The following is a 25635-nucleotide window of genomic DNA, read 5'->3' as shown; positions in this document are numbered from 1 at the left end:
ACAGATTGTGAGTGTTATTAAAATTCGGTTCTCTGATGTGCTAGCTTGCTTAAAATAAGATTTGTTTGTGATCCAAGAAACACAGACCTAGCCTTGTTTATCATTCCTGATAACAGTGAGAAATCTTCTTTTTTATTTTGAATTTTTTTTGTAGAGTATAATAGCTGCAAAGATATATTCTTTATTGTATAAAGTGGATCTGAAATTATTATCACATTTGTCCAATATATTAACTATGTCATGATAGTTTGATCTCACTGTTCTTCATTCGTCAGACATTGCTGTGTCTAATAATGACCCTCAAACTAATATTGGACCTTCTTTTGATTTGGTATTCTTAAGTAACAATGCTAGACTAATTTAGCTAATCCAAATCCAGATGATTAGTGAATTCTTTAACTAACTTTTCTGGACATTTCAATCTTTAACTAGTTATGTGTAACAAATGGTAAATAAGATTAACTATTTAAAGATTGGTTAAAATTGAAACTGCATACATCATTGGATAGCATAGGGCAGTTTGACTATATTAAATGAATTGTATGATGATATATCCTATTCTAAGTTGTCGATCTATTAATATTTAACCTTATGCGAGTCGATTATAATTAGCATTTAGACCACCCTCCCCCGTCCACTTTTTTAGAATTCTTTTTTTTTTTTTTTTTTTTTTTTTTTTTGATGTCGCAGGCATTTCTGGATGATGCCTCCGGAGGAATGCCAACATCTTTCTATACTTCTAAAGATCATGAATGCAAAGAAGACACTTGAGCTTGGTGTGTTCACAGGTTATTCACTCCTTGCGACAGCACTAGCATTACCGGCGGAGGGCAAGGTTTTTCAACTCCTTAGCAACATTAAAACAATGCGGTGTTCCCTTGTTTCTGTTTACTAGTAATTTCATTACCTATTTTATGCATAGGTATGTGGCCATGGGAACATATGATATTTGGGTTTTAGGCATTTATTAGAATGCCTAGATCACGATCACCCCCAGCGGATTTTTGATTAAAATGATCCATCATTGATTTGGAATCATTAAATATTTACTAAAAATTTAATTTATAGTTATAGTCTAACCAGAACACATTTCAAAAGAGTCAGATGTCATACTACATTAAATTATTGGTAAAAGATATAATTATTACCAAGTCAATGATGGATCATCCAAGATAAATCACACTACTAGTTCTGATCTAAACCCCTGAAAATATCTAGAATAGAAAATATGTATCTTCTATGGACTTTCAGTGCATACAGTGACACCTGCTTTAGTCTCTAAAACTTTGACACCTATACTTCATATCTGTAATAGGTGCATAAGTACAAGTAGCTTATTGTTTCAGAATTAGAGCAGGTCTAAAAATAGCTTACTACTCATTCATCTTGTGTTTTAGATCTTAAATATTATTTCGAGATGGAGACAGGGTTGCTATTGAGATACTTGGTCCTTAGGATATCTTTTACACATTCAACAATTGGCCTCAATTTTATGAATATGTCTAAAATACATGATAGGATATTTAAATTAGATAGGAGCAAACATTATATTGAATCATTAATAAGCGGCCTCCTTACTCACACAACATCCTAGTCCTTGAACAAGAAACACACAAAAAAGGGTGCCTACGACGTCCAATCCATTCTCTAACCACTAATATATTTCTGAAAACACATGTAAGCAATAGATAAAGAAAAGCTAAATTAAATGTGTAATCTTTTAAATGGATATATAACTGATGTTCATTATGTGCTTAAAGGCACTGTTTGCCAAACTAAAGTCCAGAGTAAAGCAAAGTGAAGGATGAAAAGGACATTACCTTCCCATTGTTTTGTATGAGGTTATAGACATCAAAAGATCTATTACTAGAGATTTTTAATATATAGTCTAGTCGATATGTATGTTTCTACATACATACCGACATATATATTATATACATGTATGTGTGTGTGCGCGCAACTTATTTTGCATTTAACTAGTTATATTTTGAGTTTATTCAGAAAAGATACATTTAAACAAATTGGCAAAAAACTTATGATTAAACAATATTATTGAAGTTATGAATGCATGTCAGAAAACAATGCTCAACCTTGAATATCTTTGAAAAACTTGAACTATAAAAATTTAGTGTTCATGACCCTTTATCTTTTTTGTTCATACTTTGTTGTAGGTCACAGCAATCGACATTAACAGATCCAACTTTGAGATAGGACTGCCATTTATTCAAAAAGCAGGAGTTGAGGACAAGATTAATTTTATTGAATCAGACGCTCTCTCTGCTCTTGATAAAATGCTCCAGGAGGTAACTTTCCTCATATATCAGGCATAATATTTTTTGCGGTGTATGGTAATTATCTTTTGCTCTAGCAATAAAAGCAGGAGTTGTGTCTTTGATTAATAAAAAAGAGCTTAACATAGGATAAGCCACATAGATATCCCTTGCAAAGCTTTTCATGTGTTTGGGGAAACAAAAAATTAACAAAAAAATAAAATAAAAGTGTTCTGGATATAAATCATAAAATATTTGAGTTCGAGCAAATAAAAATTGTATTATATAATAAATAGAGCTAAGCCAAAAAAAATATAGATTAGCATAATTGCGAAATTTATTAAATCATTTTATGCCCATGTTTAAGGAGAGATCTATCAAAATAAAAGAGACCCATGAAATAGATTCTACAACTTCCTTTTGTTACAAATAGATATGCATGTTCGCATGAGTGAATAGGTATCTTGCTATCTTGCTATTGCTTTTGGATGATTGCCATGAAATGGGATCATTTTTAAGTAGATAGAATTATTATATAAGAGCTAGGACTCTTCTTTACTTTGTTTTTAAAAAATGGTTAGAACTCTTATTTTTGTTGACTTTGAGAAAAGATTATGACTCTTATTTATATCTCACTCTTATTATCTTAAACCAATCCCTTCAGTTGTAGTTAGATAATAGAGAAGACTATGCAATCCAACCAATTAAAGTTAAAAAATATAGAAAAAACAATTGACTTCTAAATTTCTCAGTCTGTAGCTCATTCCAGTGAATCTATACTGGTAAGTCCTAAAATAGGTTAAATCTGATACATCCACGTTACAAAAGTATCATGGTGTAGCATAATGGTCTTCATAATATAATCTTAAAGGGGTGCTTGAAGTTACAAATACCATAATTTTTTCTATTTTATATATTAATAATGAACCATTTAAATAAAGGCAATTATTTGGCTGTTATTTTATTATCATAGCTGTTATACAACAGGAATAATGACTTTTTAGACCATTTTCCATAGTGACTAAACAAAATAACCTGTTATGCATTTCATATTTTCTATTTTGCTAGTTGACCGAAAATAGGTTAACATTTTATATTAGGTTAACATGTCTCACATGCGGCTTGAATCATCCATTTGGAGACTAGAACAGGTGTAAGATGACATCGGAGTCAGGTAATTAATTAATAATTGGCTTGGAGGGATTTGAATTAATGACCTTTAGTAACCTTGGTTTTGATATATTATCATATTAGTAGATCCTAAAAATCTAAGGCCTTGTTTGGCATTCCCCTTTTTTGTGTTTTTGCTTTTCTTCTAGTGAAATTCCAAGTGAAGCTTAACATGGAAGACAGCCTTTCCTCATAACTTATGCTAATCCTTGGTTCTACTTTCACTTGCTTTGAAGCAATAATTTTTGGTTCCAAAGCCTCTGAAAATTTTCTCTAATGAATTTAACAATCAAAAGAGTTTCATCATCTGCTTTGCCGGTCTAGTGCATTTTTCTTCTTGGGCCTCGAAAACCAAAAACAGAGAATAAAAGTAATACCAAATAGGCTTTAAGCTAGTCAAGAAGGTTAAATAGTGTATATCAGGCTTAACAACAAGAAACCTAAAATAAAAGAATTAAATTAATCAATCTTCGATGATATGTAGAACTTGTTACGCTTCTTGTTCCAAAGCCAATTGCATAAGAGCAAAAACAGAGCTTGATTTTCCAATGAAAATTCTATCATTTCATTCTTTCCATAGGGCCCCCAATAGCAATTATCAATTGGTCCCGAACTGTGTTAATCATTTAGAAACTTGAGTTTGTAATCTTTTGCATGATATAATATGTTGTGAATTAGAGTGTTGCAACTCCAAAATTATATATGTTTATGTGGATGCTTGTTTTTCTAACTATATGTATTTACTCAAATTTAAACGTTGTTTTCTTCATAGAATGCTGGCACTTGTCAATATCCTTTGCCGATAATTAAATATATTTTAATTGATTGAAATTTTAAGTCAATAAAGCATACATATGCCGTACATCAAGAAGCGGACTAGCCTACATACTTGCAAAATTATGATCAAATTGATAATCTAATATATATTTTTTTGACTTCTGCATGTGTAGTTCTTGTGTCAAATGACTAGTAACATAAAAATCATGGAGTAAGCATAGAGCCTCATTGCTGAAATATAGACTGGGAGCACCACACAAAACAATATATTATTTTACTACTAAATACTCTATAAATCTATACTGCTGAACTCACTTTTTATATAGACTCTGACAGAGCCATTCCCTTTCCACTTAAACACTACCAAGCCAAGTACCATTCTATTCATATGGTAAGCTCTTCACCAATTGTATCTCATTTCTTGTTTACTTATCCAAGATTAAGTTCTGATCTTATCTAACAAAGAGCTCAAAACATGGCCATATGACACCTCTAGTCTGCAGAGGTTCATATTGAGAACAGCCTTTCAACCACTGCACAATCCAAACTAGATGACCTAGGCCCCGTTTGGCAGACCTGATGGTAGTAGAGCTTTCGGAAGTAGAGCCTTTTGAATTAGAGTTTTTATAAAAAGCTATTTGTTGTTTGGTAACTATATTTCTAAAATGCTGTGTAACTTTAATATGTATTTGATAAACAAACTGAGAAAGTATTCTTGGTATGACAAAATGACCATAAAGGACATCGCATAGTATCATACAACAGAGCATAATAAAATATAATATATATTAATACATAAATATATAATATAGTATAATATTACTGTAATGTAATATAATATTATTATAATATAGTAATATAATATTGTATGCTATAGTATAATAATATAACATAATTTGATATTATATAACATAATACATCAATGTCTTATGATATGATGTAATATAATATTATATATATAGTATAATACAATAATAAAGGCATAAAATATTATAATTATTATTATATATTAATATTTTATTAATATAATATTTTTAGAAACTAATTTTTGGGTTCTTTGTTTTCTTTGTTAGAACTCTTGCAGATTTCTGTAATATAAAGAAATATTTGCTATAATTATTATATTTTATCATGGATATTTTGGTCCCAAAAAAAATATAGATCAAAACAGCTTTCCGACGCATGCTAAAATTGCTTTTTCGAAGAAGTTTCATTTTGGAGCTTCTCTCAAGAAGCTGTTTTAACTTTCTGGTAAAGCTAAAATAATTTTTCGATTTTTTTTATCAAATACCTCTATTTCATCCAAAAGTACTTTTGGAGGGTCGGAAAGTGCTTTCTGGCCCACCAAAAGCTCTGCCAAATGGAGTATTAATTCACCAAGCCATTATACCCTACCTACTCTTCCTACTCTATAACTCAAGACAAGATCTCAAACTTTTAATCTAAGTTTGAATTAGACTTCCAACATAAAGTATATTTGTTGTCAAAGAGTGCAAAATTAATTTATTTTCTAATCATTTTGTATTTTATTTATTCACTAAGTACCATCTTTACTTAAAGAGTGAATTACAAAACCTCCTAGAGATTTGGAGTAAATTATATTTACACACCCAGTAGCATGAAAAATCTACGCTTACCTCCTTGAGATTTATTTTTATCCAACACTTTAACCTATAACCTAACAAAACATTAGTCAAACTATTAACTTTAAATGAGATCCAAATATTACATTAGAAAAAAATTTTTAAAATGGCAAAATAACTTTATGTGAGATAACAACCACCCAAAGATTTAAGAAAATGTATATATTCTCTTCCTCATTCAAGGATAATTTTGATTTTTCATATGAGGTAAATAGATTTACTAATGTCGTTAATTTAACTAGGTGTAAGTGTAAGTTTTACAAACTATTAGGTGTAAGTATAACAAACATAAACCTCAAGAGAATTTATGTGATTTACTCAGTTAAATTATACAAATAATAGCTGCAAATGTAGGGATTTATTTTGTCAAAGCATGGATCAAATTACTTTGAAATCATCGTATCTTAATACCACCACTATACAAATTAAGCATAAAAATTACCAATCTCTTCGACACTCTTCATATATGCTTCGGGCTTTTAGAAAATATGTTACTCTCATCTCTTGGCAAGCAAGTATGTTGCTTCTATTCTGATTTTTGAGTGTAAACCTTTGAAGAACCTAACAAAAATGGAATGCTTGAATGGAAAACAATATTTTTGTTCTAAAACTACAATGCTGCCACATGGTTAAACTATCATTGGGTTTTCAAACAAGACAATTTGTAAGTGAAACTCTCTATGTAGGAAGTTACTGCTATATGTTCATGATAACGAAATTTCACTGACAACTGCAGGTTAAGGAAGATGAGTTGTTTGATTTTGCATTTGTTGATGCTGAGAAGTTAAACTATGGAGAATACCATGAACGCTTGCTTAAACTCGTGAAGATTGGAGGAGTTATTGTCTATGATGATACTCTTTGGTCTGGTCGTGTGGTTGCTCCGGTGGGTACTCCTCTTTCTGAGTATGATGCCAAAGTCATAGACTACTTTCTGAAGTTTAATAAGTTTTTGGCTGCTGACTCCCGGATTGAGATATCACAGGTTTCTATTGGTGATGGACTCACCATCTGTATGCGTCTTATCTAATTATGTGGTTTGATTATACTAAAAAACTTAAACTATTGGGTGGAGATCGACCCAAGCTTGTGAACCCATGTGGCACCTCTTTATCAGTGATGTGGGGCATCCCATGACATATATCTTAATTTACATTGCATATTTGAGCAGACTTTGGCTTTTTTTTTTCTCTTGTTCCAACTTAGTATCAAAGCTCAGATTATTGGAGAATGTGAGTTCAAATCCACTCGTAATTATTTATTTAGTCAACCAGGTTCTCTTTTTGACCCAACCCATTTATCCCTTCAAGTGTGCATTCTAAGATGCATGCTAGAAGATCGATTTACTAAGCCTAATACAATCATAGCTCAAGTTTTTAGGGTAAGCTAAGGTTGTTTACCTTGTTACATTATTAGAAGCTTATATCTCCCCTCTTCTTCTTTTCTTAAGCTTAGAGCATACTGACGCTAGCTAGGCCAGTGTATGTTATTAACTGCCACTGTATTATTAGTTATTGTCTTAGTGATTCTTGCATTTCTTGGAAGCTTAAGAATTAGAAAATAAATCTCTTATTCAGGTGATAAAGTAGAGTATGGTGCCATTGCCATAATAGTGTAAAGGTTGCTTGATTGAAATAATCGCTTGTTGGCATGGGTGATTGTTATTGGCAGACCCACCTCACTATTTTGAGAACTTGAGTATTGTTCAAATAGCCAACAGTCAGTTCTATGACAGTGCCAAGTATATAGAACTACCTTACGGCCATTTTATGATGGACCTTATACAGAAGTACCTTACGGCTATTTTATTGCGATTGCATAACTTTTTGGATAATTGTAGACAAAGGAAGATAACCTCTTTGATTTTGCTTTAGTGGATGCTGACAAGTTAAATTATGGGAAATACCACGAACGTTTGCTAAAACTTGTCAAAGTTGGAGGAGTTATTGCATATGATAATACGCTTTGGTCTGGTAGTGTAGCTGTTTCAGTGAATCCATCCAATCCCGAGGAGTTCATTGAAGTGAGAAACCTTCAAGTGAAGTTTAATGATTTCTTGGTTGCTGATTTTCGCATTGATATATCATAAGTTTGTATTGGTGATGGACTTTCCATCTTTTGCCGCATTATCTGATTGCCGAGACTTGATCACGTCTCTTTATGCATACTCTATATATGGAAATAAGACATGGAGCTACTTAGATATTGTTCCCTTTGAAAATCTTCAGCATCTACTTGGATTTAATAAAATTTCTACCTATTAAAAAGTGCCTCTTTCTTGATATGTTGGGGATGATGCATATCATTTTGTCTGCACTAATCTTTAAGTAGAAAATGCTGCTATTTATATTTCTAAATAAGAATGTACGAATCAAGTATGATGTGCATGATACATATATAAGAACACATGTTGATGCTTTAAACAATAAAAGCCAAAATGATTTATTTAGAGATATGTAGGAGTTGCACCCTTTGAAAAAAAATATTGGTGGAAATTGAATGGGTATTTTCCCCAACTTAATATCCTAAGGAGAGGGTTATTTATTCTAAGTATATATGAATACAAAATAATTGCATACAGGTTTTGTGTGATTACTTGCAGGTTTCTATGAACTGATTCATGCATATAGATAGATATGTTTGGAATCACACTACCAATTTATGCATTTTTGGAACTTATAGCCATCGGCTGCAATATTGTGTTTTTCGTGGAAAATTAGGCCTTAAACTTCTTAGCAAAGTCATGAGTCCAGAATTTACTAGATCTAAAAATTACTTTTTAACTCTGTTGGACAACTATTACATGCTAAATTTGAAAGATGAGATTAAATACTCATAAAACATGCCGCTTATTTGCATTCAAAGTTCATAAAGAGTTAAGTTAACATTTGAAGCATAAAATAATTCTGCTATTAAGAATAATGTAATTAGGCTGCATAGCTAAAGCTTGTATAATTCTAATATCATTTCATAAGAAGTTGCACCTTAAATTACTCAAAGCTCATGTTGACATCAAGCGCTGGGTGTTCTTCAGAAAATACAAAGAGAATTTTTCTCCTTTTGAATCTGAATCTTGCTTCCATAGAGGCAGGGTGCACCATTCGTGTGTAGATCTTCATGAAACAAAGAGACAAAACAACTTTATTTTTTTGAGGGTGAGAGACTGAATAATTTGTTAAAGAATGTAACAACTATCTTGCTGCTCCTGAGGATGGTACAAATTTTTCCTCAAAAGACAAATGTTGATAGAGTATATTATATATATAAGTACAATTTCAATGGATATTGAAGTCATAAAGCAAATGTTCCTCATTTTTTAGCTGCTCGAAAAAACTACCCTAACCTCTTATCAGCTCTGCTCTTGGTAGCTTCAACGAGTATGATGATAAATTATGTTTTCCTAATGGTAGCTGCAAGAAAGGCATGCTAAAAACCGTGACTAGTTATACGAGGTGTGGACAGATATGGTGTGGCCATCTTCTCATCAGAGACATTCGTAGGCTGGTTCAGAAGATGGGCGGCTTGCAAGCAACACGTGTTTCGGAAGACGAACAAAGCAGCAGACTGGATCGCCTCCTTCGTCGTCCGGCACTTCGGAGATTTTTTATGGACATCTATAGGAGATATTCCTTCTCCTTTGTACGCTTTGCTTTCTCGTGATTTGGCAGGATGTACTCAAGTTAGAGCTATATAAATTGCCGCATTTATCAAAAAAAAAAAGAAACTGTGACTAGTGAGGATAGACTACATGAATTTTAGAATCACATCTTCCGAAAGATGTAAAGATATAAAGTCTTAATTACTATTTCATTTTATGTAACTTTTAGTTTAACAAGTCAAGTATCAGTTGCATTTGCATTTGTTATGTCTGGAATGATCGGTTATGGTTATGGTCCAAGTTGAATTTAGCCAAAGTCGATGCGTCCAAATTGCCAATCCCTAACCTACTCTCCCTCTCTCTATTGCTCTAGGGATGTCATAGGATAGTCCCCAGCTTTTTTTCCAACTAGAAATAATAAAATGTTTGATTCTTCCAATTACACATCAAATGACTACATTCTAGTCTGCTTTTGCAAACTAAACGTCATCATTGCGAGGAGATGATGTCAAGTTTTTCTCTTCATGGTAACTTTAAGATGCATAGAACTGCCGATGAAATCTATTTGGCATCAACGAGGAAAATATTGACACCTTTTTGGACTAGACCAACTTTTTTTGTGTCGGTGCAGATTGAGGTGGATGGCTTCAGCCCTAATCAGCTCAGAAGCCGATCAAAACATACTGATAGTAGCTCGGACCGCACCGCACGACTCCAGTCCTAGCCAAAGAGCTGACCAATACGTACCAATAAGGACCGACAGTTTGGGCAACTAGCAACTGTTGCAGCACTATAATCGGCACACAAACAGAGCCGTATGCCGCCCCACATGGAATAATTTTCTCGCCGTAATAGTACTACCGACCGTTATCTGACCATCACTGCATGTCGCACTAATCTAGATAACGGCAAAATAGACCGCTCCATATAAAGAGATAGTTTCGAAGACCTCTAAACGATAAGCCTAAGCCTATATCATGCTATAGTTTTCGTCTAGAAAATGCCATCGGCTCAATGCATTTGGGGGCCTCCATGCATAAATAAGAAAAGAAACAATAATTTTTTTAAAGTAAAAGATATGTCCTAACATAAATACAGTTGGAGGCTTCAATGCGTTTATAGTTATAAAGATATGTAGCATCATTTGAGGCCCCCAAATGCATTGGGAGCCTTAATACATTTTGGATGCTCACTGTAGAATTTATTATAATAAATATATTTGAGAGCCGGGGCTTACATATTCGTCTAAGGATTGAGCCGGCTTTCACTACTTTGTTAAAAATTTTTTGTTCTACACTGTTTTTTCGCTTTTCTGACAAAAACACTTCAATAAATGAATTTCTTGCGAGCCATCTTCTATATATCGATTATTTCGATTTTTACCGACCTCAGCAGTCGTATGCGGCAGAAGTTCTGTTGTGCTGTCACTTCCCTACCAAAAGAACTGCTCGAAAGTATAAATCATCCAAGTAGCTACTGCTGCGCCTGAGGCACGCCAACGTTTTAAAAATGCTCATCTTCATGGAATCATCGTTGAAGCCAATTAAAAAAATAAATTCTTTTATGTTCCTTAGGAGGAAGAAAAGCAAAAGAAAAACTTTGCAAGGAATCCACTAATCATGGCCACCCTCACCTACCACCGACCACCTACCACCTCTTTATCGATTACTCACAACCCATGGGATATATATATATCAAGATAGATATATATATATATATATATATGGAGGAAGGAGAGGGTGCCAAACTGAGAGATCTCCATTAAGGAACCCTGGAAGAACATCAATGGCTATCCCGGCAGGACATGCAATACATCTCTTGCAGAATGATGCCCTTTACAAGGTCGCTTCTCTTTTCTTCTTTTTCTTCTTCATGATTTCTTTTGGGATATGTTGTGGAGGGGGAGAAAAGAAAAAAGACACAGAGAAAGGGAGAAGAGATGCAAGAGAATAGAAAAAGAAAAGAAAAAAAATAAGGAAAAAAAAGGGAGTTTCTCTTTTCTCCAATTTTTTTCACTTCTGAAGAGATTAAAATAAAGAGAACATTCTTTCTTCATGGAGGGTTTTTTTGCCCCCTTATTTCTAATTAATCTTTTCTCTCTCTCTTTTTGCAGTATATATTGGAGACAAGTGTTTATCCACGAGAGCACGAACAACTTAAGGCATTGAGAGAGGCGACTAAGAAACAAGAGTGGCAAGTTCCAAACCTTCAGATTGCTGAATCTTAACTATTTAATTTTATGGAAACATTAAATTATAAAGCAGTGAGATGGCTTGATTACATTGTTATGTAGTTATTTTAGATATCTTTGTGGAAAAAATAAAGAATAATTCAAAGCACGAAATCTGAAAATGTCTTGTGATTTTATCCATGCTATTGATGGATCTCTTCATGGTTGGGCAAGAGGAATTCCTACTGAATTAACATGAAAGAGGGTAGTCCAAAGGCAAAGAGTGATCAACACCAACAACTCGAGCATTGTCCTAGCTGCTCAGTTACAAATCTAAGGGCCTCACTTACCTTGTCTCTCTGTACAGCTCTTTTTGACCTTTTTTTTGTGGGTACGGTTGGTTCTTTCTCCTTTTGAGGAGTGTTGCGAAGTGGGAACCAGTTCATGTTTATCTTTATTGCAATGTGTTATTCTATCATCATGTAATAGAGTATACAACATGATTAGGGGTACAAATGGCTCAGATTGGTCCGAGTCATGAGTAACTCCGACCTAATTCAGTTTCTTTGCTTAGGTTCTAATATTGAACTCAGATCCAACCCAATAGAAGATCGGGTTTGGATTGTGTCAGATCCACAGCTACAATTTTTGATCAACGAATCATTTGGGTCGGATCCATGTATAGTCTGCTCCCAACCCAAGAAATTTGGATCCGAGCCAGATTCTGTTTGTCACGCCCCCGCCTCTGCGAGGCACGTGAGGCACCTAGTGCCCACGTGGGGGCCACATGAGGGGGGAACACGGGGCTTCCCTGCCAGATATTGTCCGGTTCTGGGGCTTCACGCAAGCGTCCTTCACCCCTCCCCGGTTTTGTTTTCCACCCAAAATGCGCCTGCAGGATTTGGAGTCACCCGCCTCATATGCCCAGGCTCTGGAACGAGTCTTTCCGATGTGGGACTATTGGGCCTCACACCCTTCCCACCATCGGACAAGAGCCGTCCTCGGCTCTGATACCAAATGTGATCCGAAAAAGTAATTATTATAAATTTGCACATTACCAACATGACCGAAGTTGTACTTTGGTGCAACTGTGGCATGCTGATGGCACAATGTCTTTATTGGAGTACAGTCCTCATGAGATTGCAATAACTGTTTAAAGAAAAATACTTAAGTGTGAGCCAATATATATGTATGTATGTATATATGTATATATGTATATAAAATCTCTTGTTAGTCTCCATTGAAGCGGGTACTAGTTAATAATGTATATGGTATAACACACATTATATTTTGTCTTCAAACTATTCATTCAAATATGGATAGAAAAATACAAAGACAACTATTTTTGTTGTGGTATATTAAATAACGGTTTTGGACATGTACTTGAAGACATCAGCATTATCAGAAGATGCTTGTGCCATCGCGCACACACACGCACATGTACACACACACATGCATACACACACATGCACATACACACCCACGCACACACATACACACACACACACACAGAGAGAGAGAGAGAGAGAGAGAGAGAGAGAGAGAGAGAGAGAGAGAGAGAGACTTCCACACCATGAGCAACTTGGTTCGAACTCTTGAGTCGAGGGTGCGGTCTAGAGCCTCAATAGCCAAAAGTTGACTCCCTTTTTACTAACACAATTGCCGTTGCATTGTGAACCAGGAACCACTCCCCCTTGCATGATGTAGAGATTGTGATTCTGTGATTCTGATTGTAACAATATTGCTGTTGACCATAAGCCTCACCTCATTTTTCATGGGCACCGAAGAGAACTGCCGGAAGAACTATCACATTATAGCAGCTTTTTTTTCGGGTCGGGTCGTAGAGTTAGAAATCTAAAATTGTTCAAATTTCAAATAGATCGGATCGAGTTGGGTCAGAATTCAGAAAACCTAGATCTGACCCTAAAAATAGAACAAGTCCAATTTTAGAACCTAACCCAGCCCCACAGGTCCTTTAAAACGGGTCGGATCGGGTCTGAACGGGTCGGGTCACCAGTCAACCCGACACATTTGCAGCCTTCAGTATGATGTCAAGTATTCAAAAGCCACCATTAAGTATTTTAAGGGCTTGTTTGGCTATTCCTCTAAGATTGGGCCATCCATTTAAGTATAATCCTATATCAACCAAACTCTACCTAGCTCAAATTCTATGGAAAGAAAAAAAAAAAAAAGACCTTCATAAATTTTTCTTATCTTTTTTTTTTTCTTCTTATAGCCCAAAAGCTAGGATCGATGCTAGGTTTGATAGGTTCCTAAAAAATGGAAGCTAGATGGCCGATGGGTCAACAAGCTCCAATCCTGTAGGAATATCCAAACAGACCATAAGCGTTATTAAAATCCGATGCTCTGATGTGCTAGCTTGCTTAAAATAAGATTTATCTGTGATCCAAGAAATGCTAGCCTAGCCCTGTTTATCATTCCTGATAACAGTGAGAAATTCCTTTTTTTTTGAACTTTTTTTGTAGAGTGTGATAGCCAACGAGATATATTCTTTATTGTATAAAGTGGATCTGAAATTACTATCACATTCGTCCAATATATTAACTATGTCATGATAGTTTGATTTCACTGTTCTTCATTCATCAGACATTGTTGTGTCTAATAAGGACCCTCAAACTAATATTGGACCTTCTTTTGATTTGGTATCCTTAAGTAACATTGCCAGACTAATTTAGCTAATCCAAATCCAGATGATTAGTGAATTCTTTAACTAACTTTTCTGGAGATCTCAATCTTTAACTAGTTATGTGTAACAAATGGTAAATAAGATTAACTATTTAAAGACTGGTTAAAATTGAAACTGCATACGTCATAGGACAGCATAGGGAACTTTGACTATATTAAATGAATTGTATGATGATATATCTTATTCAAAGTTGTCGATCTATTAATACTTAACCTTATGCGAGTCGATTATAATTAGCATTTAGACCACCCTCCCCTACCCACTTTTTTTATCTTTTTATTTTTTGATGTCGCAGGCATTTCTGGATGGTGCCTCCGGAGGAATGCCAACATCTTTCTATACTTCTAAAGCTCATGAATGCAAAGAAGACACTTGAGCTTGGTGTGTTCACAGGTTATTCACTCCTTGCGACAGCACTAGCATTACCGACGGAGGGCAAGGTTTTTCAACTCCTTAGCACATTAAAATAATGCTGTGTTCACTTGTTTATGTTTACTAGTAATTTCATTACCTATTTTATGCCCAGGTATGTGGCCACCGAGCATATGATCTTCGGGTTTTAGGCATTTATAATGCCTAGATCATGATCACCCTGAGCAGATTTTTAATTAAAATGATCCACCATTGATTTGGAATCATTAAATGTTTACTAAAAATTTAATTTTTAGTTATAGTCTAACCAGAACACATTTCGAAAGAGTCAGACGACATACTACATTAAATTATTGGTAAAAGATATAATTAATACAAAGTCAATGATGGCTCATCCAAGATAAATCACACTACTAGTTCTGATCTAAAAGCCTGGAAATATCTAGAATAGAAAATATGTATCTTCCATGGACCTTCAGTGCATACACTGACACCTCCTTTAGTCTCTAAAACATTGACACCTATACTTCATCTCTGTAATAGGTGCATAAGTAGAAGTAGCATATTGTTCCTGAATTAGAGCAGGTCTAAAAATAGCTTACTACTCATTCATCTTGTGTTTTAGATCTTAAATATTATTACAAGATGGAGAAATAGGGTACCTACGACGTCCAATCCATTCTCTAACCACTAATATATTTCTGAAAACACATGTGAGAAATAGATAAAGAAAAACTAAATTAAATGTGTAATCTTTTAAATGGATATATAACTGATGTTCAAAATGTAATTAATGGCATTGTTTGCAAAACTAAAGTCCAGAGTTAAGCAAAGTGAAGGATGAAAAGGAAATTACCTTCCCTTTGTTTTGTATGAGGTTTTGGACATCAAAAGCTCTATTACTAGACATTTTTAATGTATAGTCTAGTCGATATGTATGTTTCTACATGCATACTGACATATATATTATATACATGTATGACTGTGTGTGCGCAACTTATTTTGCATTTAACTGGTTATATTTTGAGTTTATTCAGAAAAGATACATTTAAACAAATTTGCAAAAACTTATGATTAAACAATACTATTGAACTTATGAATGCATGTCAGAAAACAATGCTCAACCATGAATATCTTTGAAAAACTCGAACTATAAAAATTTGGTGTTCATGACCCTTTATCCTTTTGTTCATACTTTGTTGTAGGTTACAGCAATCGACATTAACCGATCATACTTTAAGATAGGACTACCATTTATTCAAAAAGCGGGAGTTGAGGACAAGATTAATTTTATTGAATCAGAAGCTCTCTCTGCTCTTGATAAAATGCTCCAGGAGGTAACTTTCCACATATATCAAGCATAATATTTTTTGTGGTGTATAGTAATTATCTTTTGCTCTAGCAATAAAAGCAAGAGTTGGGTCTTTAATTAATAAAAAAGAACTTTACATAGGTTAAGCCATGTAGATATCCCTTGCAAAGCTTTGCATGTGTTTGGAGAAACAAAAAATTAACAAAAAAATAAAATAAAAGTGTCCTGGATATAAATCATAAAATATTTGAGTTCAAGCAAATGAAAAATGTTTCATATAATAAATAGAGCTAAGCCAAAAAAATATAGATTAGCATAATTGCCAAATTTATTAAATCATTTTATGCCCACTTTTAAGGAGAGATCTATCAAAACAAAAGAGACCCATGAAATAAATTCTACATCTTCCTTTTGTTACAAATAGATATGCATGTTCGCATGAGTGAATAGGTATCTTGCTATCTTGCTATTGCTTTTGGATGACTGCCATGAAATGGGATGATTTTTAAGTAGATAGAATTATTATATATGAGCTAGGACTCTTCTTTACTTTGTTTTTAAAAAAGGGTTAGTACTCTTATTTATGTTAACTTTGAGAAAAGATTATGACTCTTATTGATATCTCACTCTCATTATCTTAAACCAATCCCTTCAGTTGCAGTTAGATAATAGAGAAGACTATGCAATCCAACCAATTAAAATTAAAAAATTTAGAAAAAACATTTGACTCCTAAATTTCTTAGTCTATAGCTCATTCTAGTGTATCTATACTGTGTAAGTCCTGAAATAGGTTAAATCTGATGCATCCTCATTACAAAAGTATCATGGTGTAGCATAATGGTCTTCATAATATAATCTTAAAGGGGTGCTTGAAGTTACAATTACCATAATTTTTTCTATTTTATATATTAATAATGAACCATTTAAACAAAGGCAATTATTTGGCTGTTATTTTATTATCATAGCTATTATACAACAGGGATAATGACTTTTTATACCATTTTCCATAGTGACTAAACAAAATAACCTGTTATGCATTTGATATTTTTTATTTTGCTGGTTGACCGAAAATAGGTTAACATTTTATATTAGGTTAACATGTCTCACATGCAGCTTGAATCATCCATTTGGAGACTGTAACAGGTATAAGATGACATCGGAGTTGGGTAATTAATTAATAATTGGCTTGGAAGGATTTGAATTGATGACCTTCAGTAAACTTGGTTTTGATATCTTATCATATTAATCAATCTTCGATGATATGTAGAACTTGTTAGGCTTCTTGTTCCAAAGCCATTTACATAAGAGCAAAACCAGAGCTTGATTTTTCCAATGAAAATTCTATCATTTCATTCTTTCCATAGGGTCCCCAATAGCAATTATCAATTGGTCCCAAACTGTGTTAATCATTTAGAAACTTGAGTTTGTAATCTTTTGCATGATATAATATGTTGTGAATTAGAGTGTTGCAACTCCAAAATTATATATGCTTATGTGGATGCTTGTTTTTCTAACTATATGTATTTACTCAAATTTAAAGGTTGTTTTCTTTGTAGAATGTTGGCACTTGTCAATATCCTTTGCTGATAATTAAATATATTTTAATTGATCGAAATTTTAAGTCAATAAAACATACATATGCCATACATCAAGATGCGGACTAGCCTACATACTTGCATAATTATGATCAAATTGATAATCTGATATCTTTTTTTGACTTCTGCATGTGTATTTCATGTGTCAAAAGACTAGCAACATAAAAATCATGGAGTAAGCATAGAGCCTCATTGCTGAAATTTAGAATGGTAGCACCACACAAAACAATATATTATTTTACTACTAAATACTCTCTAAATCTATACTGCTGAACTCACTTTTTATATAGACTCTCACACACGGCCATTCCCTTTCCACTTAAACACTACCAAGCCAAGTACCATTCTATTCACATGGTAAGCTCTTCACCACTTGTATCTCATTTGTCATTTACTAATCCAAGATTACATTCCGATCTTTATCCAATAAAGAGCTCAAAACATGGCCATATGACACCTCTAGTCTGCGGAGGTTCATATTGAGAACAACCTTTCAACCACTGCACAGCCCAAACTAGATGACTTAATTCATCAAGCCATTATACCTTACCTACTCTTCCTACTCTATAACTCAAGACAAGATCTCAAACTTTTGATCTAAGTTTGAATTAGACTTCCAACATAAAGTATATTTGTTGTCAAAGAGTGCAAAATTAATTTATTTTCTAATCATTTTGTATTTTATTTATTCACTACGTACCTCCTAGAGATTTGGAGTAAATTATATTTACACACCCAGTAGTATGAAAAATCTACGCTTACCTCCTTGAGATTTATTTTTATCCAACACTTTAACCTTAACCTAACAGAACATTAGTCAAACTGTTAACTTTAAATGAGATCCAAATATTACATCAGAAAAAAATTTTAAAATGGCAAAATAACTTTATGTGACATAACAACCACCCAAAGATTTAAGAAAATGTATGTATTCTCTTCCTCATTCAAGGACAATTTTGACTTTTCATATGAGGTAAATGGATTCACTAATGTCGTTAATTTAACTAGGTGTAAGTGTAAGTTTTACAAACTATTAGGTGTAAGTATAACAAACATAAACCTCAAGAGAATTTATGTGATTTACTCAGTTAAATTATACCAATAATAGCTGCAAATGTAGGGATTTATATTGTCAAAGCATGGATCAAATTACTTTGAAATCATCGTATCTTAATACCGCCACTATACAAAGTAAGCATAAAAATTACCAATCTCTTCGACACTCTTCATATATGCTTCGGGCTTTTAAAAAATATATTGCTCTCATCTCTTGGCAAGCAAGTATGTTGCTTCTATTCTGATTTTTGAGTGTAAACCTTTGAAGAACCTAACAAAAATGGAATGCTTGAATGGAAAACAATATTTTTGTTCTAAAACTACAATGCCGCCACATGGTTAAACTATCATTGGGTTTTCAAACAAGACAATTTGTAAGTGAAACTCTCTATGTAGGAAGTTACTGCTATATGATCATGATAACGAAATTTCACTGACAACTGCAGGTAAAGGAAGATGAGTTGTTTGATTTTGCATTTGTTGATGCTGACAAGTTAAACTATGGAGAATACCATGAACGCTTGCTTAAACTCGTGAAGATTGGAGGAGTTATTGTCTATGATGATACTCTTTGGTCTGGTCGTGTGGTTGCTCCGGTGGGTACTCCTCTTTCTGAGTATGATGCCAAAGTCAGAGACTACTTTCTGAAGTTTAATAAGTTTTTGGCTGCTGACTCCCGGATTGAGATATCACAAGTTTCTATTGGTGATGGACTCACCATCTGTATGCGTCTTATCTAATTATGTGTTTTGATTATACTAAAAAACTTAAACCATTGGGTGGAGATCGACCCAACCTTGTGAACCCATGTGGCACCTCTTTATCAGTGATGTGGGGCATCCCATGACATATATCTTAATTTACATTGCATATTTGAGCATACTTTGGTTTTTTTTTTTCTCTTGTTCCAACTTAGTGTCAAAGCTCAGATTATTGGAGAATGTGAGTTCAATCCCCCCAAAGTAATTATTTATTTAGTCAACCAGGTTCTCATTTTGACCCAACCCATTTATCCCTTCAAGTGTGCATTCTAAGATGCATGCTAGAAGATGGATTTACTAAGCCTAATACGATCATAGCTCAAGTTTTTAGGGTAAGCTTAGATTGTTTACCTTGTTACATTACTAGAAGCTTATATCTCCCCTCTTCTTCTTTTCTTAAGCTTAGAGCATACTCTGACGCTAGCTAGGCCAGTATATGTTATTAACTGCCACCGTATTATTAGTTATTGTCTTAGTGATTCTTGCATTTCTTGGAAGCTTAAGAATTAGAAAATAAATCTCTTATTCAGGTGATAAAGTAGAGTATGGTGCCATTGCCATAATAGTGTAAAGGTTGCTTGATTGAAATAATCGCTTGTTGGCATGGGTGATTGTTATTGGCCGACCCACCTCACTATTTTGAGAACTTGAATATTGTTCAAATAGCCAACAGTCAGTCCTATGACAGTGCCAAGTATGTAGAAGTACCTTACGGCCATTTTATGATGGACTCTTATACAGAAGTACCTTTTGGCTATTTTATTGCGATTGCATAACTTTTTGGATAATTGTAGACAAAGAAAGATAACCTCTTTGATTTTGCTTTAGTGGATGCCGACAAGTTAAATTATGGGAAATACCACGAACGTTTGCTAAAACTTGTCAAAGTTGGAGGAGTTATTGCATATGATAATACGCTTTGGTCTGGTAGTGTAGCTGTTCCAGTGAATCCATCCTATCCCGAGGAGTTCATTGAAGTGAGAAACCTTCAAGTGAAGTTTAATGATTTCTTAGCTGCTGATTCTCGCATTGATATATCATAAGTTTGTATTGGTGATGGACTTACCATCTTTTGCTGCATTATCTGATTGCCCGGACTTGATCACGTCTCTTTATGCATACTTTATATATGGAAATAAGACATGGAGCTACTTAGATATTGTTCCCTTTGAAAATCTTCAGTATCTACTTGGATTTAATAAAATTTCTACCTATTAAAAAGTGCCTCTTTCTTGATATGCTAGGGATGATGCATATCTTTTCTTTCTTTTTTTTCTTTTTTCTTTTTTTTTTCTTTTTGCTAGACCGAGTGATCTATACAACATGTGTACGGATGCACCAAATAAAATCGGAAACAAAATATCATGGAGCTCCCGAGGCAGCTCCCCGTCCCCTGCCTATAGGGTACTACTGGCATGATTACCCACATATGTGGCCACCCAATCTGCAGCCCCGTTGGCTTCTCTAAACACATGCTTCGCCTGGACCACCCCTCCGTCCCTCACCATCATTCAGATATCGCGAATCAAGGGATAGTTGGCAGCACCGACCCTCTGACCCTCCTGGATCTAGCTGATGACCGTAGCCGAGTCACCCTCCAAAATGACTGAACTAGCTGAGAGCACACGCTGAGCGTGTCGAAGACCCGCCCAAGCAGCTCTCAGCTCCGCTCCAGGAACCGTGCAGTCAAATAACTGATAGCCTCCTGCCGCTACGACTCTAGAATTCGGGTCCCTAATGACGAAACCCGCTCCACCATTTGTGCCACCATCCAGCACCGACCCATCAAAATTGACCTTGAGGAAGCTTGGGGGTGGGGGCTCTCAGGTGAAAAACACCGTACGAGAAGTTGTCGAGGCAGAATGGGAACCCCAGATATCCCAAGCTATCAAAAGTCCTTCTAAGGAGGAAACACGACTAATCTCTGCCGCCTGTGCCCGGGCGCTCTCCGCCACGAGCCTTGGTGACATGCTCTGCTCGCTGAAGGTTCGAGCATTCCTTGCCAGCCATATCTGGTATGTTATGCAGGTCGCTCTAACTGCCTCTTGGCATGTCAATGGGTTGCCCGACCACCAATGGATGGTCTATAAGAACTGGTCCCTTTGAGACCAATCCTCCCGTAGCAGCCACGCCGCCTTTGCTCATGTGCACTGAAATAGTGCATGGTTCACCGACTCATTGGCTTTGCATGCCCTGCACTTAGGGGGCATCCTCAATCCCCGTCCGCTAAGTACTGCTCTCGTCGGAAGCCGATCCCATACGACCTTTCATAAGGACAGTGCGACCCTCGGATGGAGGCTTAGGCGCCAGACCTAGGCACACTCCGGACCTGGCTCATGCTCCGACCGGAGCACACGGAGCTCCCCCACCCTCACACCGGTCCTACACGACGTGCTCCACACCTGGGTATCCGGACCCGCATACTCCGAAATCGGAAGGGACCGGACCCTCTTAGCTAGGTGTGTCCCAAACATGTGACCCAACCTAGCCTCATCCCAAGCAGCCCTGCCCAGGACAAAGAGGTCACAGATCCGCAGTCCCTCCACTGCCTCAATGTCAACCATGGTCGGCCAGAGTCTCAAGGGTAGGGCACCCACCCTTGGGTCGCCAACCACATCAATACTCTGTCCATCGCCTATCAACCATCTAGTATTCTCCCCAACTGTGGGTAAGTATCTTGCAATCTCTCGCTACATAAATGAGCAGCGACGCCCACTGCGAATCGCCGCTGCAGTGCCCGTCCGGCCGTATCTAGCAGCCATGGTCTGACTCCAGAAACCCTGCGGCTCCAACGTGAATCGAGCTGCATGTCGGGCAATCAGCGCCTCGCGCCGCTCCACAAGAGACAACACACTGACGCTACTCTCGCTCACTGATAGACAGATACTTTCCCATGCCACTAAGTACATCCCGTGACCCCCTCCATACGACTAGGGGTGATCCGACCCGATTTGGGTTGGGTTCGAGTCGGATTCGGGTCGGGTCCGAGTTCGAGTCGGATTGGATTCAGATCCGAATCGGATCCATTTTTTTGTGCTTTTGAGGAAGAATTTGGGCAGATCTAATTTGGTCATATCATAATTATGAGGTACTGGGTGACCCATGACTCGAAAGACTTGCAATTGACCTCCACTCAGAACAAAGGACCCATGACGTACTAACTAAGCCGGTCTGCAAGCCAAATTTCATATCACACTATTTTTTATCTGTATGACTGATTGGACGGAACTTGGTGTCTCCCAGCTCCCCTCTCACGAGGGCAAGAAAAATCCCAGACCTTCCAAAATCCAATTCCATTGCAGAAAACTGGCACATGACCCATATTCAGTTCAGCGTTCCCTCACTTTCTCCCTTCAAAAGTTAAAAGAAACAAAAACCAAAAAACAGAAGGAAAAAAAAAAACAGCTACCGAGACACCAGAGGTATCAACAGTGTAATAGATCGAGAGAGAATCCTGACGGGCCGAAGTTCCTTTGGATTCTGTGAACCTATGCCTGTTGCTATCCTTCCAGGCTTCAACCCAACTCCCCTTAGGCTTTTCCACTTCTCTCTCTCTCTCTCTCTCTCTCTCTCTCTCTCTCTTCGAGTCCATTCGGGTCGGGTCGGGTGGGTCCGTTCGGTAAACCCAGACCCAACCCAGAAAATAATTCGGATCCAATTTTCAGACCCGACCCGGACCCGCGGGTCCTAAAATTCGGGGCGGGTCGGGTCGGGTCACGGGTCGACCCGACCCATTTGCAGCCTTACATACAACCCCCACAGGAAGCTCCGATGTAGCCGCTCGATCCTCATCAGTACTGTTTTCAGAACCACTGCGTTGGCCATGAGGTGGACCAGCATGGAAGCTAGCACTGATCTAATGAGCGTCAATCTACTCATCAAAGAGAGCGAAGATGCCCTCCTGCCCTCCAGTCTGCTTTGAATCCTCTGCACCAGACCAGAGCACTTGGCCACCCGCATGCCCGTAATGGGTACTCCCAGATAGCTCCAGGTCCCATCCTGAACCGGCATCTCTAGTATCCCCCGAATCTCCTGTCTAACCCTATGCTCAGTGCTAGGGCTAAAAGAGATTGTTGACTTCTGAAGGTTTACCTTTTGCCCCAACATTACGCAATACTCCGCTAATATTCTCCTAAGGACTCGTGCATCCGCTGCCCGCGCCCTGGCCAGGAGTAGACAATCGTCTACGAATAGTAAATGTGATATAGACCGAGACCCAGGGGCAGAAACAAAAGCCTCCAGCTCCCAGTTAGCACAAGTACTCCGCAGAGCCCGAGATAGAACATCTAAACCAATGATGAACAAATATGGGGACAAAGGGCATCCCTGTCTAAGCCCCATAGTAGACCTAAAGAAGGAAGAAGGCGTATCGTTGATCAAGATGAAAAACCTCGACCCCCGGACGCACCCCAACACCGACACAATTCAGATCTCATGAAAGCCAAAGCACGCCAAAGCGCGTCGCAAGAAGCTCCACCGAATTCTGTCGTAAGCCCGTTCCATGTCTAGCTTGACTGCCATCTTGCTTTGTCGCTTAGAGGCACATCGAAGATCTCACATCATTTCTTGGGCCAGCATAACTTTATCAGAGATATTCCTACCTCCCACAAAAGCACATTGCTCCTGGTAGATGAGGCCTAGCAGCAGATGCTTCATCTTGCCCACCATTATTCTTGCCACAATCTTATAAAGGGTTGTGCACAAGCTGATAGGCCTGAAGTGGCTAGGCTCTCTCGCATCCTGGCGCTTCGGTATCAGCGTGACAAAGGTAGCTCTCCAGTCGTCGGGCATCACTGCATGACTGAAGAAGTACCGCACTGGCTCCACCACCGTAACCTGGATGATGCCCCAATATCTCCTAAAGAAGAAAGGTGGAAAGCTGTCTGGCCCTGAAGCTTTGTCCCCTACCAAGGCCCAGACCGCCTCTTGAACTTCCTCCCCTGTCATAGGCCACACCAGGAGTGCATTCTCCGATACTCCGAGTTGCGTATCTGCCCTTGGGAGCTAGCCGACATCCCCAGAATCCCTATCCTCCATCCATCTAGAACGAAAGAAGTCCAACAATACCTGACTGACCTCCGACTCCCCCTCCACCTGCCGACTAGTCCCATCTCGCAGGGAACGAATTATGCTCCTCTGTCTCCTGATAACCGTCGTTCGGTGGAAGAAACTGGTGTTCCGATCTCCCTCTCTAACCCACTGGATCCTAGACTTCTGTCTCCAGAAGATCTCATGCTGGTGTAGTAACGAGTGATGATCAGCAAGTAGCCCACATAAGCGCATCATGTCCACCTCCAGGAGCTCACCCTCCTGATCTTCTTTGGTTTGAAGATCGCTAATGGCGACCTCCACCACTTCCATCTTCCTAAAAATATCTCCCACCACCTCGCAGTTCCAACGGTGGAGCCACCTCTTAGTTAGTTCCAACTTTCGCGATACCCTCTGCATGGCATTGCCGTGCACCGGCAAAGACCACGCCTCCCGAACAATGTCCCAGGATTAAGGGTAAGACAACCACACCTTCTCAAAACGGAAGGGGCTGTGATGGCTGGAGTCTGAGACTGTTGATAACAACAGTGGACAGCGGTCAGAAGCAATACGGAATAAGTGTTTGACATGATAGGTAGGAAATCGGATGATCCAATCAAGGGTCACAGTAGCCCTGTCTATCCGCTCCTAAACCTTAGCCTCGCTAGACTCGTTATTACACCAAGTGAATTGCGGTCCAGAGAAACCTAGATCCATTAAGCCGTTCTGCGATAGAAAATCACGGAACTCTCTCCGGTCTACTGTATCGGTAAAGGGTCATCCTCCTCTCTTTTCACTTGCATTCAGAATACAATTGAAGTCACCTATCACCATGGTCGGAAACCCCTGGGCAACTAGATTTGTAATCTCGTCCCAGAGGACTCTCCTATTCCTATGATTGGTGCTCGCATACACCCCACATAATACCCATGGAGTAGCATTAGGTTCTGTAACAATCATGATAACATGTTGGGGGCAGTTGTGGAAGACATCCACTGTCGCCACCCCCCATTTCCACAACACCAAGATATCCCCTGACAGCCCTTGGGAGTCTATGGCATAGGACTCCCAGTCGGCCTCCAGGCGGCACTACACTCGACGAAGTCCGTTGCCGGACAACCGCGTCTCACAGAGGAAGCAGATCTCTAGGTTGTTGACCTGCACTAATCTCCTAAA

At 37.3% G+C, this 25635-nt stretch overlaps 3 protein-coding genes across 3 annotated transcripts; all 3 read left to right on the top strand.

Moving 5' to 3' along the window:
* Positions 1-695: 695 nt before the first annotated feature.
* Positions 696-7030, top strand: LOC120103941 (norbelladine 4'-O-methyltransferase-like). Its single transcript, XM_039120639.1, has 3 exons — positions 696-835; positions 2172-2303; positions 6597-7030. The coding sequence occupies exons 1-3, from the start codon at positions 701-703 to the stop codon at positions 6888-6890; spliced, it is 561 nt and encodes a 186-aa protein (XP_038976567.1). The 5' UTR covers positions 696-700; the 3' UTR covers positions 6891-7030.
* A 4141-nt stretch (positions 7031-11171) lies between these two features.
* On the top strand, positions 11172-19552 carry LOC120107378 (norbelladine 4'-O-methyltransferase-like). Its single transcript, XM_039120642.1, has 5 exons — positions 11172-11300; positions 11572-11651; positions 14631-14775; positions 15913-16044; positions 19117-19552. Exons 1-5 carry the CDS (start codon positions 11244-11246, stop codon positions 19408-19410), a joined length of 708 nt encoding a protein of 235 aa, XP_038976570.1. The 5' UTR covers positions 11172-11243; the 3' UTR covers positions 19411-19552.
* A 157-nt stretch (positions 19553-19709) lies between these two features.
* Positions 19710-20474, top strand: LOC120107376 (norbelladine 4'-O-methyltransferase 2-like). The gene is made up of 2 exons (XM_039120636.1): positions 19710-19763; positions 20226-20474. Exons 1-2 carry the CDS (start codon positions 19710-19712, stop codon positions 20472-20474), a joined length of 303 nt encoding a protein of 100 aa, XP_038976564.1.
* The last annotated feature ends 5161 nt before the right edge of the window (positions 20475-25635 follow it).

This window comes from Phoenix dactylifera, unplaced genomic scaffold (genome assembly GCF_009389715.1).
Source record: "Phoenix dactylifera cultivar Barhee BC4 unplaced genomic scaffold, palm_55x_up_171113_PBpolish2nd_filt_p 000845F, whole genome shotgun sequence".
Lineage (NCBI taxonomy): Eukaryota > Viridiplantae > Streptophyta > Magnoliopsida > Arecales > Arecaceae > Phoenix > Phoenix dactylifera.
The sequence above is the reverse complement of the archived record's forward strand: the minus strand, read 5'-3'. Positions and strand labels throughout refer to the sequence as shown.